The 26,775-nt window shown below is 35.3% G+C and overlaps 1 protein-coding gene across 1 annotated transcript; it reads left to right on the forward strand.

Moving 5' to 3' along the window:
- The first annotated feature begins 2,037 nt into the window (after positions 1-2,037).
- On the forward strand, positions 2,038-6,278 carry LOC149843133 (uncharacterized). The gene is made up of 3 exons (XM_090000839.1): positions 2,038-3,855; positions 5,045-5,126; positions 5,901-6,278. Exon 1 carries the CDS (start codon positions 2,038-2,040, stop codon positions 3,853-3,855), a length of 1,818 nt encoding a protein of 605 aa, XP_089856965.1. The 3' UTR covers positions 5,045-5,126; positions 5,901-6,278.
- The last annotated feature ends 20,497 nt before the right edge of the window (positions 6,279-26,775 follow it).

Here is a 26,775-nt window from a genome sequence, read left to right on the forward strand (position 1 = left end):
AAACTACAAAGGGGGGGCTTTGGCTTATAAAACTAAAACCGAATTGTACTATTTGCCATTTTTTTGATAATTCAATTTTTGTGCCATATTTTTTTATCTGTCTTTCTAAATGCAAACCTTTTAATCAAGTATTTTAATTTAATGATTTTTTTATTGCACTTATTTGCTAGTTGTGGTGGCAAATATTCTGGTTGCTAAAATTTGGTTAGATGCTGGGTTTGAGGATTGAAAACCTTATGCTAAAACAAGAGGTGCTTCTTGGATTGACCTAAAGATGAGAAAAACTAGAGGAACTCTGCTTAAACCGTGGCCTCTTGGCGCTGGAGTGTGGAACCTGTTTTCTACTTAAATATAAATTCCTAATTTCCGGGGATTCAACTTTGTTGACGGGATTGTAAGGGGTGGGCTCCTGTAAAGTGTGGGTTCAGAGGTGTTAGGCCCTGAAACTGTTTTTTTTTTTTTTATAAGTTTGGAGAGTAGTTTTATAATTTTACTGTAAACACTTCGTATAATTGAATTATAACTCTCGTAGACTCCTTCTGTTTAAGAAAGGCAAATCCATCCATTGTAGGATGTGATATCTTAATTGAATAAGAAACCAATCCATTGACAACCCCCTGGATGGCTACAGCTTTCTGTTGACAGCCTCCTCCAAATCTCATGGATGTCACCCTCCTGCGTAAACCGAAGCTTGGCGACTCCTTGGGGGTCGAGGGATAAGCCCTCGAAGTTTTATGCTGACAGGACAGCGACCGTAAGTACGGCAGGTTGAGCCAGTGTGGCTAGGTCTATGCGCCGGAGACAGTTTCTCCTAGTAAAAAAAAAGGTGATGCATTTCTCCCACGTTGATTGTACTTGGATTCTCAAGTTTTGTAATTGCAGGGTTCACAACTGAGCTTAAATGGGAGTGCTTCAACCGTTCAAGAATATGAAAAGACAAGCCTTCCAATTTGGTATTCCCACTCTAGATGATCTGTAACTTCCTGTATGTTTTTCTTGTAGGTGGGGGGGGGGGGGGGGGGGGGGGGGGTGGTGGTCTGCCTAACCCAGCTTGACTATCAATGGGAATGTAAGGTTTGGATTCAGTCAGATGTGACCAATACCATATGGGACTAATTGTATGTTGGCTAAATGGATTCAGACTCAATTCAGAATCAGATGGTGAAAAGTTCATACCAAATCTGTTTTTTTACATGTAATCGGATTTGGATGTCCGTCAAATCCAGATATCTGTTGAATTCAGTAACAAAAAATCAAAACCATATCTACATCCGATTCTAATCAAACAGGGCTTTGGCTTACCAAATCCATCTAAACAGATTCTGTCGGATATCGGATAAAACGCCATTTGTTTACATTCCTACCTATCAAAATAAATAATAAAACCTTCCTGATGGCTGAATTGCAGTGCCGTGTCCGAATCTTTATACATTATTCACGTATAATTTTAGAACTACTAATAAGGGTGTAAATGGATAGGATTAGGTGATTAGGTCGGATCTTCGAACCAAATCCCCCACATTATTTTAGTATTTCTATCTTAAAATAATGTCAGAATGTAAATCCAGATCAGACAGGGACTTATGTATTCATAGTCTTCAGACATTTTGGTATCCAGATTTTGATTTGAATCAGTATATTCTCCTACCAGATCTCTATTAGGATTTTTCTCTAAATCCAATCCATTTGTACTTTTTGCATGTAGAAGCCTTGTTTCAACCATTTTCCCATTGGATCCAATATGATCATATCAAATTCAGATCTAGGTTTAACTATGCTGCTTCGGATCTGATTCAGATATGGATCCAATCTCGGATCTGTTGCATAGTGTTCACATTTGGCTTGGGATGCGAACTCAGATCCGTTGCATGGTGTTCAGATCTGGATTCGGATCAACTATGACCCGAACCGTTTGCATCCCTGTGCTGTGTGACTATCTCTGCCTAGTACCTAAGGAACAACCATTTGATTCTCTCCCTCTTTCACTGGGAGTATCACTCACTCACTTCACAACCCCCACCTCCCCAACTCCTGCCAATGATAAGAAGGAAGCTCCTCCATGGCATCCTCTTCTCTCTTTCACAGAACCCCACCACCACCAACATCTGCTCTCCCTTCTACTCTTCCTTCTCCCACACTCTCCCATCTCTCCCATCACCCCAAAACCAGGAGAAAGCCCCACTACCTTCGATCCATACACCCAATTGCAGCCACCCCACTAAGCGCCTCAGTAGCAGCGCCCTCCCCAAATCAAGCAACTCTCTGCGCCATTCTTCGCCGAAATCCCCACCGGATTCCGGTTCTCGTCACGACGTCGAAAGGGTATGCTCCTTACTGTGCCTTTATCAGAACCCAGACTTTGATCATTTGCTTGATGGGTGCGTTTCAGAATACGATTCCGATTTGGTTTTGGGCGTTTTAATGAATTATAGACGCTTAGGGAGGAAAACCACGTTGGGTTTCTTCTCTTGGGTTGGATTCAAATGGGGCTTCCGGTTCGATGATCAGGTGATTGAATTCATGGCCGATTTTTTAGGCCGACGAAAGTTGTTTGATGATCTCAAGTGTTTTCTGAAGACGGTTTTGTCCCATAAGGGCTCTGTTACGCCTAAAACCGTCGCTATTTGTATAAGGTTCTTGGGTAGGCAGGGGAGGATTCGGGAAGCTCTGTGTTTGGTTGAAGAGATGGAATTGGAATTCGGATTCGTGCCGGACAGTATGGTGTTCAATAATGTTCTCTATGTGTTGTGTAAAAGGGCTCCTGTGGATGAAGGTAGTAGATCAATGGGTGTCATTGATACTGCCATTTCTATTTTTCGGAGGATTCAATGCCCGGATGCATATTCTTACAGTAACATTATTATTGGTTTGTGCAAGTTTGGTAGATTAGAAGTTGCCCAACAGATCTTTCATGAGATGTGGGATGCTGGAATAGTCCCTACTAGGAGTGCAATCAATAGGTTCATTGGTGAATTTTGTGGATCAAGTGCGAGCGACTCACGGATTGAGAAGGTTAGGATCAGTGATATATATCGATCTGTTAGCATATTAGTTCCTGCTGTTAGGAATAGCAGTGGTTGTTTGGATCCTGCTGTTGACATTTTCTGGCGGTTTTGCGATAAGGGTGTTCTTCCTAGCACGTTTGTTCTGACTGGTCTTATTCAAGGGCTTTGTAGATTGAGAAAAATGGATCAAGTCATGAAGATCTTAAAGCTTGTAGAGGAAAGAGGATCGGGGTTTGTTGATGAATGTTACCCATTTGTGATCAAAGCTTTGTGTGAGGTTAGCAGGCTTGATGAAGCTTGTGAAATGTTTGGAAGAATGCTTTCTAATGGATTGAATCCTAAGCTCAAAACTTACAATGCCTTAATATGTGCACTATGTGAAGCTGGGAATTTGAAAGAAGCAGAAAATCTCTTTGGCATCATGAACAAGAAAAGGTGTGCTCCTGATAGCATGACTTACACCTCACTGATACATGGATGTTGTAGGTGTAATAATTGGGAGGCAGCTTATCAATTGTTGAGTGAGATGTTGGATTTGGGTTGGTGCCCAGATGCTAAAACTTACACTATAGTGGACAACCTTCTTAGGAAACATGGCCATGTAGAATTACCATTGAAATTGCATGCAAAGATGGAAGCTACACTCTTACATAATCACTGTAAAGCAGGTCGGTTGGAAGCTGCATATGAAAAACTAAGCTCCATGCTTGCTAAAGGAATTTACCCTCCAATGTATGTTAGAGAATTCTTTGAGCACACATTTTGGGAAGCTGGAAAGTGGGAAGCCACTCGTGACCTTTTAAAGCATATGCCTGATCTATCTCCTGATACAAATTTTTTGCCACAATAGGTACCAATTTTCAAGCACTCTACTGTGTTGCATTTGTGAAGCCGGATTTGTCTCATATTTGAACAAATCTCTATAGGTAGATGTTTTAGAACCTTTCCTGCATAATGACTTGAAGGATTTTCAGGAGTTGTTTTCTATGATATTCATTTGTCACTTTTATGCTTTTATTATTATTACTATTAGTGGTCTTCTTTTTGTTATTTAGGAAATGCATGGTTTGATATTTTTTTATTTAGTAAGACCATTCAATATGAAATCCTGGCTGATTTCAGACTGATCTGATGTTCCTTTTTCTTTTTTTCTTTCTGGAAAATGGTGCCCTTTATTTAATTCATTGAAATGCATAAACACCATAGATACGTGTTCTACCCACTGAATTATCTTACAGATGTTTTTTAGAACGTGTTTACAAAATTGCTCTATCATTCCTGCCAATTTGATGAGACACCTACAGACTATGTAAGAAAAATTCTTTTACTAGGGTCAATTGAGTTCTTCTAAATTCATGAGGACCTTGATCTGCATAAAAGCTCTTTTTGAAGTCAATTCATGTTTGAAGTCTGATACTACTAAAGTAAACCTCACCATGTTCCTGTACATGACTTTAAATGTTCCTTGTTTAGAAGCATCATGTGTGTGCCCTCGTTTCTCAGGCACATGCTCTGTGCAACTGCCACCACAATCTGTGCACCTGATATTTTGTTGCATGATATCTTAGTAATACATAACTTACATAAGTAGACTTGGGGAGCATTTTATATATGAATTTTTTCATGAAGTCTTGGCTTGTGGCCTCTTAAAATTAATGTTGCCACTGTACTCTGTTGTTGTTGTTTTCTCATTTTTTCATGTTAGTGTCAAGCAAGCTTGTACTGGGTTTTATGCATTGGTTGCTTTGGCTTCAAGATGAACTGCTGAAAGTTGCTTTTTGATAAAGTCTTGATATTAGATATGCTTGCCTTGGACTTTCTGCATAACTTGCTAAAATTTTATGACGGTGAAGATGATATTGATCTTACTGTCTACCGTTTGTGTATCAGTCGGTGTACCATATCATATTTATGAGAAATATTAAAATAGCTTTCTATCTGTTCAAAACTACTACTGTTTGACTTACTGGAAAAAAATGAATATGCTTTTAGTTACATATACCTTATCACTGAAAGGATTTAGAACACTTCTGCAACAGTATTGGCATATCCAATATGCAGCTGCACATTTGAGGAGGGGGAGCCAAGCTTCTATGGACCTCAGAAATCTTGGTGGTTCTGGTATGCCTTTTTGTTTCATGTTCAAAATCGATGGTCAATCCTTGAAGTTGGCTGGAACTCAGTTTACGGTCCCAATTTATCACTATTGAACCGTCTGAGATGGCTGGATTCAATGATGGCAGCAGCTGGAAACAATCTTGCCCAACTCAGGCTTTGCAACTTGATTCAGTTGGATCACTTGACTGGGATGGCACCGTGTCATTGGAAAAAAGCTGGGTCAAAGTTTGAGGGGGTAATGTTTTGCTACCCTCGTGGGTAAAGGAACCCTCAAGTGAAAAACTATAATATTTTTAATTTTTTTTCAGTTTTTTGCACATCTAACCCTCCCCTCCGGATGTGATTTACATGTTAAGTTTAGTGGAAACTGACCTTAGGGTCAGATCTTACAAGGGTTGAAAAATCAACAGCCTACAATGTACCAAATTTTCAAACCTCAGAAAACATATTTTTAAGTCAAAAAACTATGACCCAAGGGTCCATTCCTACTATTTTGACCATGCTAAACAATCCATGATGTCAGATTTGGTCGAAACAACCTCCTTCTATGAGTTCCAACTAGGGGTTCCTTACCCACTAGGGTAGCAAATGTTATCCCAAGTTTGAGTTCCTGAATCAGTTGCTTCTTATTTATGAAATTATAGGCTCTCTTTTGTTGTGCCTAATAAATTCTTTTTTATTTTTGTTGGTGATGCTGCTGAGTTGGTTCTTCCATGTTTGGTGGGCCATCATTTCCCGTGACATCACTGGCTTGTGTCCTTTGAGGCATTAATGCAGTCAGGCAATCAACTAATCCTACTGGGATAGTGCGACTTGGTAAAGGTAACAAAATGTTCTTGAGGCTTTCCTTTTAGACCCATGTTTCTACCTTCTCTTTAAGGATGTGATTATATGATAATGAGGTTATGCTCCAAGTCCTGTTGAGATATTTCTAAACCTCACCTTGTCTCCTGCCACAAAGCTGCTGCCATGAGGGGCCAAAAGTTGCTGCCACAAAGTTGTGCTGTTCCCACACTATATGTTGTATTGTCTTCACTTTTCGGAGCTTCTATTGAATCTTGAAATTTTGTCAATTAGCAGATGGGACAGCAACTCTGTTCATGCTTTTGTTTGTCTCATAAAATGATTGAGTTGTAAAGAATGTTTTCATATTTGTAAATGCTAGCAAATGAGAGTGCAAGATGTCCAGGCAAAGAATGTTTCATTATAGATTTTTTTTTTTGTTTTTTTTTTTAGGGGATAAAGAAGAATGTATATGCTGATTGCTACAAGAATGGCTGCTCATTTTCTTGAACACTGCTGGTTGCTCATCAATCCCAAGTCCTTATGAACTGCCACTTACAGATGCGGCAGGTTTAAGTCGTTCGGATTGGATTCACGTCCGCTTTTCATTGACCTGGTTTTGGATGAGGTTTAAAACTTGGACCCAATTCTGAATTAATATGCATCGGGTTACGGTAGAGATGTAAGCTGCTCGGACTTAGTTCAGATCTAAGCGTCATTGGATTCAACCTAATTGAATTTGGAGCCAGATTTACATTTGAACAGAAAGAGCTAAAACTAACTCCAGATCCAACTAGCTTAAATAGCTAATTGGATCTGATAAATATATTTGGATTCATATATAGGAAAATTGGTAGCTGCGAAATGCTTAGGAACTAAATCAGTGGTCAGTCGCACTGGCCATCCATCACGTTGATGGACGGTCATGTGCAAAAAAAATGTCAAAATGATGAGTTTTTCTGCCAAAGGGGAATTAGCGGCAATTAAATTGCCGCCGCAGAAGAGCATTAGCGGCGATAAAAATCGTCGCTAAAGGTTGTTAGCGGCGATAAAAATCATGGCTAAAGGACATTAGTGGCAATTTTTGTTGCTGCTAATGCTTTTTTTTCCACCCAGAGCATTAGCGCAATAATTTTGTTGTGGTAATTCCCCTTTGGCAGAAAAACTCATCAAAAATGTGATTTTTTGTTTTGTTTTGTGCTGGCCGTTCATCAACACGGATGGTCAGCGTGTTTGACCACGGATTTAGTACCTATGGATTTCGCAGCTACCAATTTGTGTGTGTGTGTGTTAGATTCAGATGTAATATACTATATCGATTCCAGATCCAGTTATTAATCAGATCCAACTTCCACAACAGATTTGGTCAGATATCCAACTTAAATCCAAACCGTTCACATCTGTAAGTTCTGGACTGATTTTGGTCATACTAACAGTTTGACTCATATGGGTCACCGGATTCTGGGTACCTGAGTTGGGTAAAAACAGGTCGGGCAGGTATTAGATAAAGTTCTACAGGGGTCAGGTTGGGATCAGTTCAAATGTATATCAGCTTGGATACCTAACAGTGTGCTTCAGAATATGGTTATGTTCTTGTACAACACGGTGAAGTTATCAATCGGATTGGACTCAAACTGGATAGGTCTTAAGACATTACCTTTTACTAAGATCGGTCAGTTCTTGGAATACGAGGGAGGTAAAACATGGTTCTTGTATATAAATTTCCCTTCAACAGTTCTCAAATTAACTTATTAATCAATTTGATTGTCAAAATATTTCATGCCAAGTGTGTATACACACTCTCACACACACCAAGTTAGGTATAAACAGGTCGATTTGGGCCTATTCAGATATACATGAGTAAGATCAACAAAAGTTTGGGTAGAAGGAGCTTGTCTATAAATCGATTCAGGTCTGCAACCATGTGTATTTGGTAGTTTATGCATAATCAGGCTGGATGTTGGTTAGGCTTGAACACAAATTGGGTCAAGATGGTCACTGGTAAGTAGCACTATATATATTAAAACCAACAAAACACATGCAACTAGAGGTGTCAACAGGAAAGATCTGGTTCGGACCCAGGTGAGTCGAAACCCAAATTTCATTTGAGATGCCGGTACTGGGTGTAACGCCCCAAATATTTAACTTTAAAATTTTGGAATAATTTTTTTTTCTAAACAACGGAAAATCTTTATTAAATCCTTAGTTAAATTATTTGGGCGGGTTACAAGTAATAGCACAAACTCGAAGCATTAAGTAAAATAAACTCTTGCATTGAAATACTACAAGTTTTAAATTACAACTTGATGATTTATTACAAGTCAAAATTTCTCAGGACATCTGAAGAAGATATGGTCACATAGCATTGTCCGCAGCGACGACCGCAATTGCTTGCAATACTGTTTTCATAAAAATATTAATTCAGAAGGAGTCTTACTACCACGTCTGAGTAAGAAGCATAATATCCATATGAGTGTGCACAGTGTCATGTGCACAAGTATATATGCAACATGTTTAGATAGAACTAATAACCTTCTAAACAAGTGATGAATGTACAGTTCACTAAAGTCAAGTATTTCATGTTATATAGCATAAACCATATTTATATAAGTAATAACAACTTTGGAACTAATGTGGATGTACACCAGAATTAACTAAAGCATTTCATGTAAAGTGTACATAAAGCACAACCACCAATGATCAACACATCGTTCATAAGTTATCACAATTTCCATATAAAGGAAAACTAATTTGAATCATGCACCACAAGAATCATAGCTTACTCTAACATTTGCAACATCAAGCAGTATGCAACTACTTGAAGATTTTCCTCAATGTACTAACTTTATGTTTCATCTTGTTAATTTTTCTGTGGGTACGCACAGACATTCGACATCATAGCGAACCGAGACCACACGGGGGTCTAATATTTTATAACCCGTGTGACTAGCCGTACGGATATCCAAAGGGGACGGTTCACGACCGAGAGAGTACTCCCCAATGGCTAGAACAAGAATTAGAATGTACCCTGTACTTCTGCAGAAGACTTGGATCTACCACCTAGGACGCATTGGTAGTCCTGGCCCCTTAACTCCGTGGATTGGGGACCGGGTGAGACGCCTAGCTCTCATGAAAACAAGAATGTCCACGAAGCTTGTACCACCTACCCTCTCCAAGGTAGACCATGGGTCCAATAACATACACCATCTTCCAGGTGTACCCAGAGCCTTAGGAAACCAGTAACATATACCGTTGTCAGGTATACCCAGTATCCCGGGAAACCAGTAACATATACCATCTTTCAGGTATACCCAGAATCTCCTCATTTTATTTTATATGTGCATATTTTTCATTCTTGTTTATTTTGTGTGCAAGTCATTGCACAATCGGGGATTTCCAAAATTCCAACCTACACTCGGGGTGATCTCAGTGTATGCACTTTATCCATCAAATGCCCCAATAGGCAACAACCATGATTTTTTTTCAATATTTTGGCTCAACTATGTGCCGAGTACTCATACTTTCAGCATTTTAAAGTTTTATGTCTGAGCTCGGGTGTACGTGTGGTACCCCACTGACCATGCACTCATAAGGCATGTCTCAAGTACAACTTTTTATAAGTGCTCGTACGACACTATAATGGTCTCGCAAAACCGCATGCTCAATCTTAGGCCTTCACATGATCATGACATGACGAATGCTCTTTATTAGGCGAATATTTGTAGAACAAGCATATATCAATCGACACAGAACATGTCATAACATTTACATGAAATCATGATTCAATTATATGCAATTCACTTAGCATCATATGTGCCCATTTGGCACTGCAAAGACTTGTCATGCTCAGTTTCGATTTGTATTATCGTGCCTTTATAGTATTTCCCAATTATGCAATTATAAAAAAAATATGTATTTACCAACAAGCCACATACAAAACCATAGGCAATATGACCATTGTTATCTTGTTCAATCCTTAATACGTACACCCATGTCCCAATGTGCATTCACGGTGATAGCAACAACCATTTGAATTCCCATATTAATTTAGGTAGTCGAACAAAAATGAGTATGTATATAAATTTGATGGCTTTCGAATTCAAGCCCTTATTATCTAAAGATTGCATAAAAACCCTCGTTGCTCAAAGGGATTTATTATATGTATTTTTATACTCTTGAAACCATCATCGGTATGTGACTATCCATCAACATGTAGTAGCCATGCTATATCTAATATTAGATATTGGAAGGTCTTTATAGAAAATCCCTGTATGAATACATATATTTTTGAACCTAACTCGGGTCAGGTTTAGGCATTACCACATCCGACTTAATGTGCAACTAAGTGAACAACCCGAATTCAATTATCAATCGGATATAAAATTCCTACCAAACCAAGGAAATACATATATTTTGTAAGTCAAGCTAATACCGCAGCAACCCCATAGAGATAACACGTAGTGTTGTAATGGTTTGCAACTCTCAAGCCAACCTAACACTTACAGTGACTGTGAACCAAAAACATGGTAGCACACCACTCGAGTAGGGTCGATAAAGTCCCATGGCATGTTGGTCGAGTTAATTAGCACAATCGCAAAATCCACCAACTAACACATTCTGTAAGCAGGTTATTCACATGCTGAAATTTGTTTTTTTTTTCCTATCCGGTTTGATGATGTGTGTGCAGGTCGTGGGCTTTCCAGCGGTGCCATTGGCATGAGTGGTGCTGACAGCACCAGCAAGGGCAGCATGCGTTGCCCAGTGAAATGGGTCATGTCCCTGGCCTAATAAAATGGCGCACACCAGACCCATCCGGTCTGTTTAGGAAGGTCGACTATAAGGTTCACACCGACCACATAAATGGTTGACCTTAACAGCAAACATACCGAAACAACTACCGAAAATGGTCATTCTACCCTAATTAAGAACAAGACTTGGATGAAATTCTGAATTTAATTAAAAGTAACAAAAATCGAGACTCAACTAACGCTTATACTAAACACTAAACTCAATGAACATGAGACAAAGAATTACACATGATAGTAGTTGTAAGAGAATGATCACGAATCTAACTCTAATTGACCAATATTACTAATACCTCTAACTTTGAATTGAATGAATAAAACTACTTACCAAAAACCTTAGAGACCAATTGACGCTGGTACCTAAGTCATGCAAGATGAGGGATGGGCTTTGAATGCTCACTTACATAACACCCTTCACTAACTAAGGACTAATTGTAAAATGGACAAATCAATACCTAAGGAAAGAAGAATTATTACCAAAAAAAAATATACGTTAAATATTGTTGTAGCATACGTTACCCTATATAAGATAAGAGACTTAGTTAAGGTAATGAAATTTATTACAGCTACTTTCCTAAACAAGGGGATATTGGACAACTTCCTAATGTAACAAGTTTCAAAATAAGAAAAGGATGGTAATCTAATTAGACCAACCAACCGTCCACCTATGTAGTATTAAGAGAAAGTGTAAGCCTTGGGGTACACATGTTTTCTCTTAATTCCAAAGAGATATTCAATATAATTTTCAATCTGAGCCCCTTACCAAACTTAACCCAGAAGGTCTCCCCATAGGCTGACGTATTGAAGTAATGACACCACCCTTTCCTTGATTGAATGGGCTGAATTGAATCAGTTACGCTATGCACAATATGCCCACGCTCCTACGTTGAAGCACAAGAATAATCCAAATTGAAAAATGTACTTTTCTATGGATTACATTTACTTCACTGCACCCATCCTAACCTCATGACATGCACCTATCGAATACTAAGTAAGGTCAATAAAATTTAGAGATGACCAAAGGCAATAAACAACAACTTTTTAGCATGTAGAACTTCAATCGGCTATACCGATAAGCATTGGATCTAGTCGAATGAACTCTTTTTTTTTTTTTTACTATGATCAGAAAAAAAAAATTTGAATTCCAATGTTGTCGGACCTGCAGCCCTCCCCAACCGTGCTCCCAATTTTCCATATATATATTAATGAACCCAGCCACAAATCCTTACACATAGATGTATGTTGACATACCAGATTCACGGTTCACATAAACAATTAAACAATATGCTAAATGTCGCACAATAACATGAAACGAGTCATATTTATATACGTCATTCAGATGAGTTTTGTGGCAAATTGAGTTACACAACAAGAATGATATATCTTGTAATGACGTGAAATCATAACCACGTATACAAAAAATTTTATCATATTAGGGCAGTTCAATATATATGGCCTGAATAGTTTATTAAACAAAAGATCGAACAAAACCAAATGATAATTCATAAATGATAATCCGAGCTACCCCTCCGGTGATCACCGTATTTTTGCAAGCATTCGATACAAGGTTGATGTTACTGATCCCACTGTGTGTAGGGGATCGATGCACATACCAAGACGTGTTACAGCTTAACCCCATACATTACACCCCATTCACCTACCTAAGATCGGTTTGATCTTGGATCCGACATGGTTTACACCCACGATTAAGTATATGTATTTTCTTACATATATTCGGGCTGTAGGATTTAATGTGAGTGCTAGATGTCACTAGGCATACGCATAAGGATAGAATGCCCTTATCTGTTGAAGGCCAAAGGAGTTTGCGAGAGTGCTTCCTCCTGCTCCACAAGTCTCCTTACTCGTTCTTAACGGGAGTCACTGAGGTGAAGATCGAGCAACAGTGGTGGCAATGGCTGGTATAGAGAAAACGTGAAGAGGGATGAAGATGAATCCAAAAAAATGATTTTTTTGTAAAGTCCCTTCTGCATCTATTTTTTTTCTTGAAATTGTCCTTCCCATTCAATGCCCCTTGTAAAACTCCCCTTTCCTTGTCAAAATTCGTGGGAATGGAAACCTTCCTAAAGAAAAATGCTTGGGTTTCCTTTTTGGGAAATTCGCTAAACCCCCTCTCCTTAAAAAACACATTTCCTCATTTAAGTCACTTTAATGAGGAGTTACTAAAAAAATCTGTTGGTTATAAAGTATTTCCGGAAAAAATATTCTTGGCACACCAAAGGATTTGAATTGGGGTCCTCTTCTCTAAGGGGTAACAAGCCCCACCAGTGTGCTATACACAATTTCGTTGCATATCTTTGCAATAAAATTTTATTTAAACACTTATAGGCGTCTGGTGGATTTTTCAAAAAATGACGTCTTAGGTATTTATTCCTTTTTCTCTTAGTAACCGACCTCCTTAATTAAGGTCTTGAAACTCCCCACCCAAATTTTGAAATTTGGGTGGCTCATTACTTTTTTTTTTGAGACCTCCCCCATTAAGGTCTTCTTAATGGAGGAGTTATTACATAATTTGAATTTTTTTTATTATTATTATTTTACAAAAATTGTCTTTAATAAAAAGATAACGGCACATAGAGGGATTTGAACATGGGTTTTCTTCTCTAAGGGGTAACGAGCCCCTCCAGTGCGCCAAGATGTGTTTTGTTGCAATATCGTGGAACACCATTGTATTTAACATCGTTATGGTTGAATGGCCTTTATACATAAAAATGATTTCTTAAGTAAAATGTTCTGGCGCCCATAGGGTTTGAACCTGAGTTCTTCTCCCTGTGAGTCAACCATCCAGAGCACTGCACCAACTCCTCTTTAGTTGCCCCTTCTTGCAACTAAAATTCTTTTATCCTATTATGACAATCCGTCTAAATCCCTGAAATTGACGTTTTCATAAATTTTTTTCCACAAACGGAGGTTTCGAACCTGAGACGTCTCTTCTTGTCTTGCCTCTTGACTTATTATCCTTTGGGCATGGGTTGTGTCTCAGTGGATGGAATTTCTCGTAGGGTTACGAGGATTTTTTTTTCAAAATATATTTATATGTATATATACCTTATTGATGATCGGGGTCCGAACTCGCGTAAGTAAGATGTACTAAGTGACATGAGTACTATTTATGAGGAGTCAATTCCCGAGAATTATAAATCCAATTCATAATATCTAAGACTAGTAAATCCTCGAATTTGAGACCCAAACAAAGAGAAAACCTCGTTATTTCATGTGAATTACTAGAAAGCGTATATCGATAGGATATGGGTCATAACGAGGGCGATTTTCACAAGAGATGAAGATTTAAATATATCCTTTGAGAATTTGGCTGATATTGAAAACTAAAAATTGGATTTTAATCGGGTTTCAGATCCATCCAAGATCTGAATCCATACATCATATCTGAATCAAAATTCTGGATCCATTTGATCCAGTTTGGATACAAGATCCATTTGGATCGACTCTATATCACTTTATTGTATTTATTTTCAAGAATGGTAATATTTATTTATTTTGATAATTATCGAAATTTTACAGGTTTTACACTGGGTCCCAATACAGATCCTATCGGATCTGATATAAGAAAAACCATACTCCGGCCCTATAAGGATTACATGAACCAAACCAGATCCATACCATGTAAAACAATTTTTTTGTATCTTTTTATATTGAAAATTCATGGGTCTTAATCAGAACTTGGGTTGGATTCAGGTTTCATATTTCGAGGTGAGTTTAAAAGGATGTTCACAAATATGTTTATTCGAACTTCTTGAGGTCCACAAAAAAAGTGTGGACTTCCTTTTAAGTGGGAGTTTGCAATACTCAACGAGCGGAGAGATATATCGCACGAAGTTTGTGAGTTTCGCACATGCGAAGGGTTTAAAGATCTTAACAAAGTTAACTATTTGCGATTTTGATCATCTCACGAATTTTGGTAAATTGTGGGGTTTTTAGGAAAACATGTTATTTTTTTACCGTACAGGATCATTTTTCATTTTTAAAACATAAAAGAACATTAAAAATTAGTACTATCCCTAGTGTACCATATGGACTGGACTATAGGATGAATCAATCTCTCTCTCTCTCTTCTTTGATATATATATATATATATATATATATATATATATATATATATATATATATATATATATATATATATATATATATGTGTGTGTGTGTGTGTGTGTGTGTGTGTGTGTGTGTGTGTGTGTGTGTGTGTTAATATAATATTAAACTAGTTAAATTTAACTTTATATAAAATAACTAAAATTCTCTTAAGAGTGATATTATTGAAAATCCAAAATTACTTTTTGAGGCCAAAAAGGTAAATTTGATAGGTTCATAAAGTTATTTTTTTTTAAAAAATGTTAAACTTTTCATTTACTTCCAAGTTCAAAAAACCTATAATGCCTTAAAAAGTAATCATGTATTTTAAAAAATATTCTCTTTTTAATAATATTTTAGTTATTTTAATAAAGTTGAATCCTTAAAGTTAAATACTAGTTTAATGTTAGATTAACCTGTCTCTAAAATGTTGGGTCACTTTAGGACCTTTCAAAAATCATAATTGCATGCAGCGATGTCAACGGGTCGGGTTTGACCCAAACCCAACCAATACCAAACACCATAAGGTCAGGGTTTGGTTATAAAAAAAAGAGGTCCAATCAGAAACTTGATCAGACCCAAAGGTTCCAATTAGTATATAGAGGTTTGCAAATACCTAACTAAATTCACATATATATTCTCCTAGTATGTGAAGTTTCTCCAAATATGCGAAGATTCTCCAAATATGCAAAGTTCCTTCCAAATATGTGGTTACTCCAAATATGTGAATTTTCTCTCAAATATGCAAATTTTCTTTCAAGAGATCCGCAAATATATATCAATCTATGCAAACTTGTGGCATGCAAACCTGCGTAACTTCACATGTTTTGCAGAATCATATATAAAGTCATTTTTTTTCATTTTATTTCTTTTTTTTTTGTTTCTGAAAAGAACCGTAACCATTTTTACTCTAGAACCCTAAGCATTTTCCCTCTCTCCATCCAAGTGAGTCTCGTGAAATTTTTTTGTTACATTCCGTTGAGGTTGTAGTATCATCCTTCTCATCGATTTTCCCAATTAGGTTAAAAGTTGAGTTAAATACGAACAATATATATATATATTATCACATTTTATTCTAAACTTTTTTTTTGTAAATATGAGCATTTAATAGCCCCACGTGTATTTGTGTTTTTTGTTGTTGTGAATGTTTTTTATATATTTTATGTGCTTTATTTAATATTTTTCATCAGATTTACCATTTAGGGTTTACTATGTTTAGGGTTTTATATATATTGTATTGTAGCTTATTTATATTGTTTGCTTGTCCTTTAAATGTTTTTATGTTGGTTTACTATGCACATCCATTGGATAGGAGTTAAAGTATTATTGTGGGTAGTGGGTTTTCATAGTGGTAGTTATGTTAATTGAATGTATGAATTGTATATGAACAGTCTTTTCTAACATGTTAATTTTATTAGATGAATAATCTGTTGTGTGGTTGGTATAGGTCGTTAATGATAGACTCTAAAATGGTTAAAGTATACTACCATATTGTTGATCACCCTACTTATAGATCTATAATCGACTCCAAAAATAGTAGCTATAAGAAATTTATAGCTTTGATGTCTCATAAAATCGAATATGTAGAAGAGTCAATTATCCTCCGACATAGTTTTTCTCTAAACCTAGATAGCCAACATATATAGATGAATGTATTGGACTATTAAGTGAAATTGATGTTATTTTGTGGTGACGTTTACTTAGTTGCTCGCAAAGCTAAAGTGAAGAATGTGTATCTATCTGAAGCACCATCTATCAAGCTCAATCCTTTGGCGAGTATCCAACTATCCCAAACAATGAACGATGTTGACATCCCAAACATTCAGCTCAGATATGCAAAGGGCATGCAATTGCTTGAATCGAATAGGGATATACATGTTTGACTTGCAGGCAATAAAAAACAAACAATTGATGTTGTACATGATTAAAGGATCATGGTAGAGGATGTGAAACCATGTGGGCAAACTAATGTCAGTGATCTTCATCGCAATAATTTGAATGGCATTCAGCCTTCTCAGGCACATGACAAAGTTAGATATAAATTATTGGACTTTGTAATTTATGCTAATAATTTAGGATAGATATAAAGTTTTTATGGTTAATCTTAAATGTTGAAAATGCATGAAAGCAATGAAAGTGATAGATACCATAAATTTTTATTTAGTTTGTGCAACCAAACAGTCAATTAGTAGTAGCAGCTATCACGCCGATGGTGAAGAATTGAATGATATCGATGATAATGACTAATGAAGCGTGGTTTGAAAAGATTCTCATTTGATGGATTCTTCTACAATAAAGATCAATTGAAAATCATTGAAATGGAGGTATCTCATTTGTATGACAACTTGCATAACGAACAACTTAATGATTATGAACAATTCTAATGGAAAACAATAGGCTCAACCGATCGAGAAATTACTTTCTATAAAAGGTTTAATGATCTTTAGCACTATCGCTTATTTTTTAAAGATAATGTGATCAAGAATAATTATAAACAAAATTTTTAAAGAGTTGTAATAACAGTCACTATCGTATGTACAAGAAATAACCTATAAATAATGACTGATTGCTCTTGAAAGATCCATTACACAAAGGTACGCAGAGCAGGGTTCTTTCAAGTGAAAAAGTATTAAAACAAGTATATATGTGGTGGATTATTAGGCAACCTTATATTAAAAAAAGTGTCTTTCAAATAGATTTTAGGTGTTATTCACAAACGCATGCACGACAACCCAAAGATAACTTCAAGAGAAATCTTAAATGACATTAGTCACAAGGAAAGTGTGAAAGTTACTTACAAACAAGCATGGCATGGATGAGAAGGAACTAAGGATTCACTATATGGTTCATTCGAATAGTCATTTAGGATGTTTTTCACCTATTTGGATCATTTGATGAAGGCCAACCGAGGATCGCTATGTACATTGAGACTGATCAAAAAGATTGATTTTATTACAAGTTCTTATCCTTTTGTTCAAACATTAATTGGTATTTGAAATGATGCTCTTCATTTCTTATGGTAAATGACACATTCTTAAAAAAATATATGAGTATATTGTTGTCAGGCTATAGTATTGATCTTTATGGTGAGATATTTTTTGTAGCATTTTCTGTTATTGATAAGGAGTCAAAGGATTCATGAGCATAGTTTTTTAAGTATCTAAAGGAAGAACGTATATGCTTCGACGAATATAATGATGTAATACATCTTATAGTTATCTCAGATAAGCATGAAGGTCTAAAGTATGTTGTCTCTCATGCATGTCTTACATGTCGTGTTGGATATTGCATGAATCATTTGACAAAAAACTTTGCTAAGAAATTTGGTTTATCACTCAATGCCCTTTTATGAAGTGCAGCTCGAGCAACCACGAGACGATAGTGCAATTATTTCCTTCAAAAATTTTGAGAGCAAGACAAAGATGCATACAACTATGTTATCACTAACGTGAAACCCGATCATTAGGCTAACAGTCACTTTTCATAAAAAAGATATAGGTGTTTAACGTCTAATATAGCATAGAGCTTTAATTCATGGATTTTCGTCATCCGAGACAAGCTCATAATTTTTCTTCTTAAAAAGTTGTCTTATGCTTATAAAACCTTTTAAAAAAGAAAGAATATTTGGAGTAACATATGTTAGGCGTAATAGTGTCGAAGGCAAAAGAAAAGCTAGAGAAACTAAAGAGAAATGCATAAATATGTGTGCAAGTAGTACATTGCCACCGACATCAGTATGAAGTCTATGAGCGATCTCATGGTTATAGTGTTGATCTTGACAAGCAAAAATGCTCTTGTGAAGAGTAGCAGATTAGTAAAATTTCATGTAATCGCATGCATTTTGTATGAGGGCAAGCTACTAGAAGATTGCTGCAACAAGTTCTTCAGAGTTGAATCGTATCAAGCTGCATATAATGCATATCAATTTCTTTCGATGGCGAATAATGTCTTACACATTGCTCCATTGATTCTTATACATGTCTATCCACAAAAAATAAATTTTAAAGCAGAGCAACTTAAGGTGAAGAGATAGAGAACAGAACACAAGGATGTTGTGTCATACAAGTACAGTGTATATGGTGAGGTTAGCCACAAAAAGTAGAAGCATGAAAAACAGCATGCTAAAGTAATTATGTTTTGCAAAGTGTAGGATTTATTAAGAGTTGTTTATTAATATATGAGCATATTTAGTTTTGAATTAATGTAATAAATGCAATATATGAACAAATTCAGTTTTAAATGAATGAATGCAATGTATGAGCATGTTCATTTTTTTAATGAATGAAATGTATGAGCCGATTCAGTTTTTTAATGAGTGAATGCATTGTATTAGCAAGTTCATTTTTTTTAATGAATGAAATGAATGCATTATATAAACATGTTCAGTTTTTTTAATGAATGAAATGAATACAATGTATGAGCATGTTCATATTTCAGTTTTGAATTGATGCAATGAATGAGCAAGCTCATTTTTTAAATAAATGAAATGAATGCTATGTATGAGCAGGTCTATTTTTCTTAATGAACGTAATGAATGCAATGTATGAGCAGATTCAATTTTTCAATGAATAAATAAAATATATGAGCAGGTTCATTTTTTTAATGAATGAAATATATGCAATTTATGAGTAAGCTCATTTTTTTTAATAAATGAAATGAATGTGATGTATGAGCATATTCATTTTTTTTTAATGAATACAGTGAATGTAATGTATGAGCAGATTTAGTTTTGAATGAATGAATGCAATGTATGAGCATCTTCATTTTTTTAAATGCATGAAATAAATACAATGTATGAGCAAGTTTATTTTTTGAATGCATGGAATGAATACAATGAGGAGGTTCATTTTTTTTTGTTAAAGAATAGAATGAATGCAATGTATGAACATGTTCATTAAAGAGTTAAACTGTAAAGTATGTTTTATAAGTGAAAGATGTTTTTTAACGTATAAAATATAGGCGAACAATGATAAATATTTATGAGGATGAAAAAATCTGCATAAAATATAGGCGAACAATGATAAATATTTGTGAGGATAAGAAAGTCCACATAAAATATAGGTGAATAATGACCAAATATTTATAAAGATGAAGAAGTTCACATAAAATATAGGTGAACAATGAAAAATATTTACAATGATGAGAAAGTCCATATAAACTATAGGTAAACAATAAATATTTGCGAGGATGAGAAAGTTTGCATAAAATATAGGTGAATAATAAAAAATATTTGTGAGGATGAGAAAGTCTGCATAATAACAAATATTCGCAAGGATGAAGAAATCAGCATAAAATATATGTAAATAATGATTAAATATTTGCAAGGATTAAGAAGTTCGCATAAAATATAGGCGAACAATGACAAATACTTGCAAGGAAGATGACATCCACATAAAATATCATTGAATAATGGTAAATATTTGCGAGGATAAGAAAGTTTGCATAAATATAGGCAAACAATGACAAATATTTGAGAGGATGAGAAACTTTACATAAAATATAAGCAGATAATAATCAAATATTTATGAAGATGAAGAAGCTTACATAAAATATAGGTGAACAATGATAAATATTTGTGAAGATGAGAAAGTTCGTATAAAATATAAGCAAAAAATGACCAATATTTGTAAGGATGAGAAAGTTTTTGAGATATATATGAACTTAGTCCAGTATTTACAAAAAATATATGTGAACTCCGTCCACTATTTGCGAAGTTGCATGGTTAAACTTAACTTCGCATATATTTTCACAAAATTCGCATATATAGGACAAAGTTTGCGAAAATGTATCTGCAAACTTTTTGTAATTGAAACATGTTAATACTTCAAAATAGTATACAAAAAAAAGGTACTCATATATTGCATTCATTTTATTCTTTCATAAAATAAAGTTGCTCATACATTGCAATCATTTCATTCTTTCACAAAATAAAATTGCTCATACATCGCAATCATTTTGTTCTTTCACAAAAATGAGTGAATATAAATACATTGCATTTATTCAATTTTTTCACGAGAATGCTACTTCTTTTTTCTTTTTGAAGAAAAATAGAGTATGAGAGGAGGTATCATCTCTTGAGCCTCAAGAATATTGCATATCAATATATCTTGATAAGAACAGGTTTTCAAATGATCAATTGTAGCACTCACAAAAAACTTACAAAAGCGTCGGTTTCTATCACTCTCAATACCATAAGATGCACTTACCAAAAAAACTCATCATCGATAATTTATCGTCGATGAAGTATCACTAAGTTTTTCACCGTCGATGCTTGGCACTGAAAAAATTGTCATAATTTTTCATTGATTGAAAACCATAAAAAACCTAGTTTCTGTAAATCTCTAGCTTTGCTTTTATAATATATTTATACAGAAATTCATATATTTTATAAGATCACATATCTAATTGTGCGAAGAGACACAAATATGTCACTGCTTAAATTTTCTTATGTTTGCAATACAAAATAAAAAAGTTTTCTCATGAAAATTGCATTTTATAGGTACTAGATATATGTAATTTTACCAAGGTATTAACAAAGTTGCGATCACAAAGAGGTTCAAAAAACTTGTTTTTGCACGCTTCGTGAAAACCATAAAAAAATATATGAGAACATACATTTAAGTGAGTTAAAAAAAATAAAAAAGAGATTTCACATTTTCCCATGACTTTAGAATAAAATATATGATTTTACTAAGGTATTTGTGATTTTACGATTAACAAAGAAGACCACATAAATAACATAATTTTATGTGCACTTCTTGAAGTGCATAAAAAAATGTGCAGACCTCCATTTAAGTGAGAGTTTGCAATACCCGATGAGCGGAGCGATATATCATAAACTTCATGAGTTTCACACATGCAAAGGGTAAAAAGGTCCTAACAAAGTTGGCTATTTACAGTTTTGATCATCAGGCAAATTTCGATAAATTGTAATATTTTTAGAAAAATGGTGTCATTTTTATCGTAGTATCATTTTTCATTTTGCAAATTGGTTTGTCCTCTCTAATTTGAGTATAAACTCGATAGGAACCTCCTTTTATTGCATGCTTTGTAAATCATACAGCAACAACAACAACTACGCCTTCATCCCAAAACAATTGGGGTCGGCGATAAGAACCAAAAAAGAAAATCATTTTGGGTCTTCCACATGAATCCTTCTCCTCCAAACATTTCTATCCAATGCCATGTCCTCGGTGAGGTTCAAAGCATTCATATCCTTTCCTATCATCTCCATCCAAGTCTTCTTAGGCCTACCCCGACCTCTTTTAACTAATATATTTTCCCATTTCTCCATCCTTTTAACTGGAGCATCATTAGGCCTTCGCCGAATATGTCCAAACCACCGTAAATGATTCTCTCATCTTATTTTCAATGGATGCAATGCCTACCTTCTTACGTATTTCCTCGTTTCGAATCTTATCTTTTATTGTATTTTCACACATCCATCTAAGCATACGCATCTCAGTTATACTCATTTTTTGAATATGATGTCTCTTGGTGGCCCAACATTCCGTACCATATAGTAAAGTGGGCTTAATTGTCATCCTATAAAACTTTTCCTTCAACCGCAATGGCATTTTACGATCGTACAACACTTTAGTTGCACTTTTTCATTTTATTCACCCAACCTTTATCCTATGATTTACATCACCATCAATTTCTCTATACTTTTGAATGATAGATCTCAAATATTTGAAACAGTCGTCCACCAGTATTTCTTGTTCACCAAGCTTCACTATACTCCCATCACTACTTTGTTGCTTACTAAATCGACATTCCATATATTTTGTCTTGCTCTTACTCAACTTAAAACCTCTTGCTTCTAATGTCTGTCTCCATAATTCTAACTTAGCATTAACCTCAGCTCTAGACTCATCAATCAAAACAATATCATCAGCAAACAACATACACCACAACACATTTTCTTGAATTGATCACATAAGCTCATCCATCACTATAGCAAATAGGAAAGGGCTTAATGCATATCCTTGATGTAACTCAACCGTTATAGGAAAATTGGTTGTCACCACTCCACAAGTGCGGACATTGGTTACTACTCTTTCGTACATATCTTTAATTATACTAATGTACTTGAGAGAAACACTTTTCTTCATCATTGTTCACCAGAGAACATCCCTAGGTACTCTATCGTATGCCTTCTCCAAATCAATAAAAACCATATGCAAATCTTTGTTCCTCTTTCTATCTCTCAATAAGTTGTCTAAGAAGATGTATAGCTTTGTAAATCATACGCAAACAAATATGATCTCTATGGTTTATTTAGTGGAGAATATCTAATAGATGAAAATTTTCTTATGCAAAAGCAAGGATTTAAACGAAAAAAAAAACTATAAATAAACTGCAATGAAAAAGATCTAGTTTTTTTTCATAAAAAAGATAAATCTAAAGCATGTTTCCAGTAAATAAACAATGATAAACACATCTACATCCTCAAATTAATAAAAAAACACCTACCTTTGACTTTAGAAATGGTCCGTACCAAGTCCATACTCAAATTAGAGAGACCATGCCTATTCTGAAACAACAAACTACCTTTAAGAGTTTAAGTGTAATTTTTTTTTTCAAAGTCAAGCTGGGCCAGATGGATTCAAACTCAAGATCTGTTGGCTAATATTGAAACTCTAACAGTCCAGCTACCTTAGACATACATAAGCAAATGACAGTTAAACACCTTCAATCAACAATGCTAACACATAGTTTGTTAGTCTGGATGCAGCCCAAAATGAGAACCATGTTTTTGTTCAAACAGGGTAGATCTTGAAGATCAAGAATCAACACTGCACAAAAAGTGATATCCTTGTCAAATCAGAGGCTCAGAATTGCATAGAGTGCAGGGTATGCCAAGAAAAGTGACTCCATCCTTTCTATATTGGTTAGTCTAAACTTCTCCAGAAGGTAGGAACAAAGGTTGGTCAGCAGAAAATGGATTACATGATAAATGATCCGCCAAGTTTATAAACTAGTATGCAGCTATAAAAGATGGCAGATAATCATGCTTAAATGACAATGGTCCACAATAGAATGTGTTGAATCTTGAATACTTCATTGTTGATTGAGAAATCCACATTGTTTTGAGATCAAACAGGCCGGGTGTACACTCCTGGTATGACATGGGCAACTTTATAAAAAAAAAATTCAAGCAGACGTGCCCAATGCAGATGGACAATTAGTTCACAATCTAAAGGATTGGGTCCAGCTTCAAAGTTATATCGCTTTTATACAGAGCAACATTGTAAAGAGGCAGATGGACAATCAGTTTGCAATGCAAAGGATTGGGCCTTGCTTCAAAGGCAGGAAGATAAGATCCCTTTTACGCAACACAACATAGTACATAAAGGTATATGAATGTGTAATGAAGTGCCAAATGAGAGAAGCGATATCTCCAAGAGCAAAACACACACATACACGAGTAGCTACTAATGGGCAAAAATACAACACACCACAAAAGTAGTAAAAACACACAAAATGAAGTGAGAAAATATATTCCACTCAAGAGGGCTTCAAAGAAGCATACTTACAATGGGGGAGAACCCCTTTATTAACCCTTGGAAGGGCTCCTAAGGGACGTTGGAGCCCTTCCAACATCCCTTAAGGGGGGCTTTTCCAAGGTAAAAAAAAAAAGAAAAAAGGAAAAAAGAAAAAGAAAAGAAAAAGAAATAAGGAAAAATGTACATGGCATGAATGGGGTAAAAAGACTATTTTACCCCTAGTAGGTATTACAAAAGAAATATATAAATATATATATTTATACATATAGATAGACACATAGACATATATATATATATATGTAATTATATATATATGTACAATCATATTTTAACACCCCCCCTCAAACACACGGGGAGATCACCGAGAGTTTGCTGAGAAGAAAGTAAAAACAAGGCGATGACAAAGCTTTGGTGAAGAAGTCTGCCAACTGGTATTCGGTAGGAACATATGGCAAATGAATAACGTCGAGTAGGAACTCATCACGAACATAATGACAGCCCATCTCAATGTGTTTGGTTCGTTCATAGAAGGTGTGATTGCAAACAATGTAGATAGAACTCTTGTTGTCGCAACACAGCTTCGAAGGAGTTAAGAATGAAACATCCATATCTTTAACCAAACTTCTTAACCATACAATCTCAGTGGTGGTAGTAGCCATCACACGATATTCTGCCTCTGTAGAAGAGAGGGGTACTTTCTGCTGCTTCTTACACCTCCATGAAATAAGTGACTCTCCAAGAAACACACAATAATCTGTGGTGGAAATACGATCATCAGGGTTACCACCCCAATCAGAGTCAGTATAAGCAAGTAAAGTAAGAGGTGAAGAAGAGGGTAAGAATAATCCTTTAGTTATGGTGTTATTTAAATATCTGATAATTCTCATGACTGCAGCCATGTGAATGGTAGAAGGAGCAGTCTGAAATTGGCTTACACTATGAACCGCATGAGAGATGTCAGGCCTGGTGATAGATAAATATGTTAGTGATCCAATTAACTGACGATAAGGCGTGGGATCTTCTAAAGGAGTGCCATCACTGTTTCTCATCTTGGCGTTGATCATTTCTGGAGTCTCAACTTTTTTGTCATCTGTAAGCCCAGACCGGGCAATGATATCGGAGGCAAGCTTTATTTGGGAGAGGATATACCCTTTAGGAGAATATGCAACTTCAATACCTAAAAAAAACCTTAAAAAACCAAGGTCAGACATATTAAAATTTTCTTTCAAAATATTCTTAATAAGATCAATACCTTTTTTGTCATTACTTGTGATAATCATGTCATCAACATAAAGCAACAAAATTGTTATATTTTCATTAGAAGTTTTAACAAACAAAGCAGTACCGGTATAACAAGAAGAAAATTCATTATCAAGAACTACTTTGCTAAAAAGATCATACCAAGATTTTGGTGCTTGTTTGAGACCATAGAGAGCTTTGTTTAACTTTAGAATATTTCTTTTACCAATTTCAAGACCTGGTGGTGGATCCATAAGAAATTCTTCACATAAAGTTTCATTTAAAAAAGCATTTTTAACATCAAGTTGATAAATTGGTCATTGTTTAATAGAAGCTAAGGCAATTAACGTTCGTACACTAGTCATTCTAGCAACTGGAGCAAAGGTCTCTTCATAATCTATCCCATATTCTTGGGCGTAGCCTTTTGCAACCAAACGAGCTTTGTATCTTTCAAGGGATCCATCACATTTAATTTTGACTTTATATACCCATCTACACTCAATATCCTTTTTTCCTAATGGTTGACAAATAATACTCCAAGTTTGGGCTTTATTAAGAGCCTCTAATTCAATTCTCATTGCTTCAATCCAATGAGGATGATCCTTAGCTTCTTTATAAGAGGCAGACTCATGATATGAATGTATCATCATGAGGCAAGTTCTATAATTGGGTGAAAAAGATTCATAAGATACAAATTTTTGTGGTGGCTTACTATTACGAGAAGACCTTCTAAGTTGGTTGTCATCAATAGATTCTTCTAAGTTTTGAGAATATCTTTCAAGAGCCGATTGATGTTGATTTCCAAACCGCCGGGTATATACATTTAAATCATTAGGGTTTTCATTTTGAAAAACCTCATTATGTTGAGGTATGTCATTATGATGTAGGGTTCCATCACAAGTATTATCACAAATATTTGTATCTAGGGACTCAATTCGATGAGCTAAATCAAATAGGAAGGAATAATCAATGTCTTCTTTAGATGTGTGAATATCAAAGCCATTTTGATCCTCAAGAAAGTTTACATTCCTTGAAACATAGAGTTTATTGTTTTGAAGATCATAGCATCTATAACCTTTTTTATTTTCACCATAGCCAATCAATACACATTCAAGGGCCTTTGGTGATAATTTGTCTTATCCTTGAATAAGCACAAAGCATTTACATCCAAAGATCCTTAGTCTATTAAAATCGGAAGTAATTTTGAAC

The sequence above is a fragment of the Nuphar pumila genome, chromosome 3 (genome assembly GCF_984573655.1).
Source record: "Nuphar pumila chromosome 3, dmNupPumi1.hap1.1, whole genome shotgun sequence".
NCBI lineage: Eukaryota > Viridiplantae > Streptophyta > Magnoliopsida > Nymphaeales > Nymphaeaceae > Nuphar > Nuphar pumila.

Coding starts and splice junctions, on each gene's coding strand:
- LOC149843133 (XM_090000839.1), top strand. CDS start 2,038: ATGATAAGAAGGAAGCTCCTCCATGGCATCCTCTTCTCTCTTTCACAG.